Source organism: Priapulus caudatus, unplaced genomic scaffold (genome assembly GCF_000485595.1).
Source record: "Priapulus caudatus unplaced genomic scaffold, Priapulus_caudatus-5.0.1 Scaffold3324, whole genome shotgun sequence".
NCBI classification, from domain to species: Eukaryota; Metazoa; Priapulida; class Priapulimorpha; order Priapulimorphida; family Priapulidae; genus Priapulus; species Priapulus caudatus.
Window position 1 is genome coordinate 12,312 of NW_014580385.1, and position 3,742 is coordinate 16,053.

Below are 3,742 nucleotides of genomic sequence, written 5' to 3' on the forward strand. Positions count from 1 at the left end.
ACGCACGGACGCACGGACGGACGGACGATCAAGCGATTCTACAAGCTGCATCTGACTATGTCAGATGAGCTAAAAACAGCAGCAGCGACAGACGTAAGAGCCAACAGCCACCCGACCGCCACCGCCCATCCGGGGAACGCGTAGCTGCCGAATTTCACACCGCTAAACTGTATCATACTTGAAATCCATATAATCTGAAAATCGGCAGCAAGCAGCAAGAATTACAGAACTATTACATTACATTACATTTACATTACAGACCAGAACATAACAGAATTACAGAACTAAGGCAGTAGCAAAAACAGCAGCAACTACTGTAGGCACAGGAGGAGGAGTAGGAGATAGTCAGCTTTTTCCAGTCTGAATATTTTGCACGTTTTTGCCAGAATATTATGACTACATATTACTAGAATTAGCAACGGCGATAGGAGGAGGAGTAGGAGTCCTAACCGCTGCGCTTTAAGCAAGCGTAGGATCATAATTAGAAGCAATCGCAAACGTAAGCGAGAGCAAGGAGCTAAATATAACAAGGAGAGGAAGCGGATTGGCTGTGTGCTTTCACCTCAATGGCGCCATCTATGGACCATAATCAGCTGAAACGGCTGTGCAGACCCGAACCCAGAGACAATAGAACACTAATTTATTCTAGGGTCTCTGCCGAACCCAAATTTGGGCCAGATATGGCGGCGCTTCCTCTCCTTGTTATATTTAGCTCCTTAGGCGAGAGTAGCGACGAGGCGTGGACGGAGGTAATAAATAGACATACGTATTGTGTCGTGAACGTAGAGCTTGCTATTGCTAGCGATCGATTCCCTCATGCCCATGATGAGCACATGCAGGTGGTCGGTAGTCAGCGCTGTATCCTTAGCGTCCTTGTGCACCAGCTGAAGCCACACCTCACAGATCTGAAGTCATGACAATGAGAGAGACAGCTGATGATGAAAGTCAACATGGAGCACACATGATCGTTATCCACCCTACTCATTCAGCCTCCAGGAATGAGAACAGGTCGAGATGTTTTTGGAGGAAATATTTCACTGAATTGTTATTTTCTATGAACCATTGTCACCGAGTTTCGGTACGCATGAGAATAGGGTAAAACCCTTTACATTACATAGATACCACGCGATATTTATCTGGAGTTCCGTCACTTCTATGTGAAATTTTACGTACTGTTCTCGACTTTTTATAAAGTTAAAATTAAAAATGGTGTCCATTTTGACCAGAAAAACCAAAACCCGGAAATGCGCGAATCTGCGGAAAGCCTCCTTCTTTTCTCCTTCTTCCCTTCATCACACCTTCACACTTGCCTCCATCTTTTTCCTTCTCTGCCGCCGGTCTCCTTCTCATCTTTGCCCTCCCCCCGTTTTCGTTCACCGCACCGCGTTCCTGTCTTGGTCTAACATGCACGTAATCGCAGGACTTCTTGAATCGCTTTTAATCTTTGTCACCTCGTGTTTTTTAATCTTGTTTAATTTGTTTTGTTTGTTTTAAACTGTTTTTGTTTTTGTTTTTTAAAAATTTGTTTTATTATTTTTTAATCTTGTTGTTTTTTATCTTTTTAATTTTATTTTGTTTTTTTAAAATCTTGGTTTGTCATAGATTACCACCACTCATCCCTTCGCACGCTCACTATCTCTTGGCTCTCCCTTCCTCACCTTCACCCCTTTCCTCCTTCTCTTCTTCCTTTCTAACATCGTTGCTGTTATGGCCTAGCATGCACACTAGTGTGGCAAGTCTAACCTTCCCCCCCCTCCTTCCTCCTCCTTTATCCCCTTTCACCATCATCCTTTGCCTTCTTCTCCTCCTCTTCATTGCCCCTGCTCTATCTCCTCCTCTTCATTGCCCCTGCTCCATCTCCTCCTTACCTTGTCCCTGTCCTGTTCAAGCACTCGCACCAGCGTCGCCCGTCGTTCCGAGTCCTTCTTCAGCATAAAGAATCCCTCGCTGTCCGATGTTCCCGGCGTAGCCGTGCCCGCCGTGCTGAGCTCGCGCGACAGTGACTCCGCCTGCTGGTAGTTCTCGTTCAGCCTGCATGTTCACGCCACAGCCATGAGAAACTTGTATAGGGGTGGTGGGGGGTGGGGGCAAAAGCGCTAATGGGAAGGGGAGAGAGAGGGGTGAAAAAGAGATTATGAGACTGACAGATGGAAGAACAGGCAGTGCGAGAAGCAGAGAGAGAGAGAGGAGGGGAGAGGGAGAGAGAGCAGAGAGGGAGAAAGAGAGAGAGCATAGAGATAACGAGAGGGAGAGAGAGAGAGACAGAAAAATAGAGAGAGAGAGAGCGCACAAAAGAGAGGGAGAGAGAGAGAGAGAGAGAGAGAGAGAAGAGAGAGATGAAAGAAGAGAGAAGAGAAAGAGAAAGAGACGAAAGAGTGAGAAGAGAGAGAGAGAGAGAGAGAGAGCGAGAGAGAGAAAGAAGAGAGAGAGAGAGCAGAGAGAAAGAGGAGAAAGAGAGAGAGAGAGAGAAAGAGAGAGAGAGAGAAGAGAAGAGAGAGAGAGAGAGAGAGAAAGAGAGAGAGAGAGAGAGAGAGATATACCGATAGACAGAGTTACAGAGCGATGTACTAGGCAGAACTCACGTTGACGTTGGTGACGTGAATGACTGGTAGATGGTGCTGGTAGTGCGCGACATCTTCCCCTCATCGTCACTCTCAGGCGTAGCGGGTGTATTCCATCCTCCTGGCCTCGCTGGAACTGAGACACCGGCAGCACCCTCAATACGGGGGTCACGGAGGTCAAGTAAGGTCAATGGAGGTCAAGTGAGGTCAAGGGAGGTCAAGTGAGGTCAAGGGGGCACGGGGGTCAAGGAATGGAGCAAGGCCATGGCTAGACAGGGAGCTACGAGGGGAACCTATATCAACTACTACACAATAGTTATTAGTTACTGACTATAATCACTTGTTACAGACACGGACTATTGGTTAGTGGTATTAAATCTCCAAGTACTGATATTAATTATTAGGTAATGAAACTATGTTATTTATGAGGCAACAAAGAACAACAGTGTCAGAGTGAACGCATTGCCGTCGACATATCACACAGTGGTCGAAAGATGAAGGTTAACATGCTGGATGGAAAGTTGGAGTGAGGACATGGATAGAAAGATGGGAGTATGAATATAAATAGAGGGACAGTAGACATCACGGATGGACAGGAGAGGGGGAAGACAAGATAGATGAAATGGAAAGCAGGAGATACGGCTTGGATGAAATGGGTAGGAGCGAAGACAGCATTGATGGAACGGGAACGAAGTGGGACTATATAGATGGCAGAACTGGGGCAGTGGCAGGAACCAGGATTTTATATCTCTGTGAATCTTGCTGGCGTCACAACAACACGACACATCAAATGCTGACAGACAAACCCAACAAATACAGTCGCGGTCGAACGCAGCAAGAGACATCACGCCACCGTTTCTTACCTCGCGCCCTTGATGTGCGTGGATTTTGTGTGGATAAGGGTAACAGTCATAACATACGGATGTGTACAGACGACGGCTGTACCGTGGTGTCACACAGTCATAACATACGGATGTGTACAGACGACGGCTGTACCGTGGTACCACACAGTAATAACATACGGATGTGTACAGACGACGGCTGTACCGTGGTACCACACAGTAATAACATACGGATGTGTGCAGACGACGGCTGTACCATGGTACCACACAGTCATAACATACGGATGTGTACAGACGACGGCTGTACCGTGGTACCACACAGTCATAACGTACGGATGT

General features: G+C 46.9%; 1 protein-coding gene across 1 annotated transcript in view; it reads right to left on the bottom strand.

The window, feature by feature from the left end:
- Positions 1-2,718, bottom strand: part of LOC106819388 (mitogen-activated protein kinase kinase kinase 5-like) — a gene marked incomplete at its 3' end in the record, with an annotated part of 5,352 nt that extends 2,634 nt beyond the window's left edge. The window contains 3 exon segments of the mRNA XM_014824031.1: positions 767-905; positions 1,869-2,031; positions 2,583-2,718. Of these exon segments, the coding sequence (XP_014679517.1) occupies positions 767-905; positions 1,869-2,031; positions 2,583-2,635 (355 nt within the window).
- Positions 2,719-3,742: the final 1,024 nt, after the last annotated feature.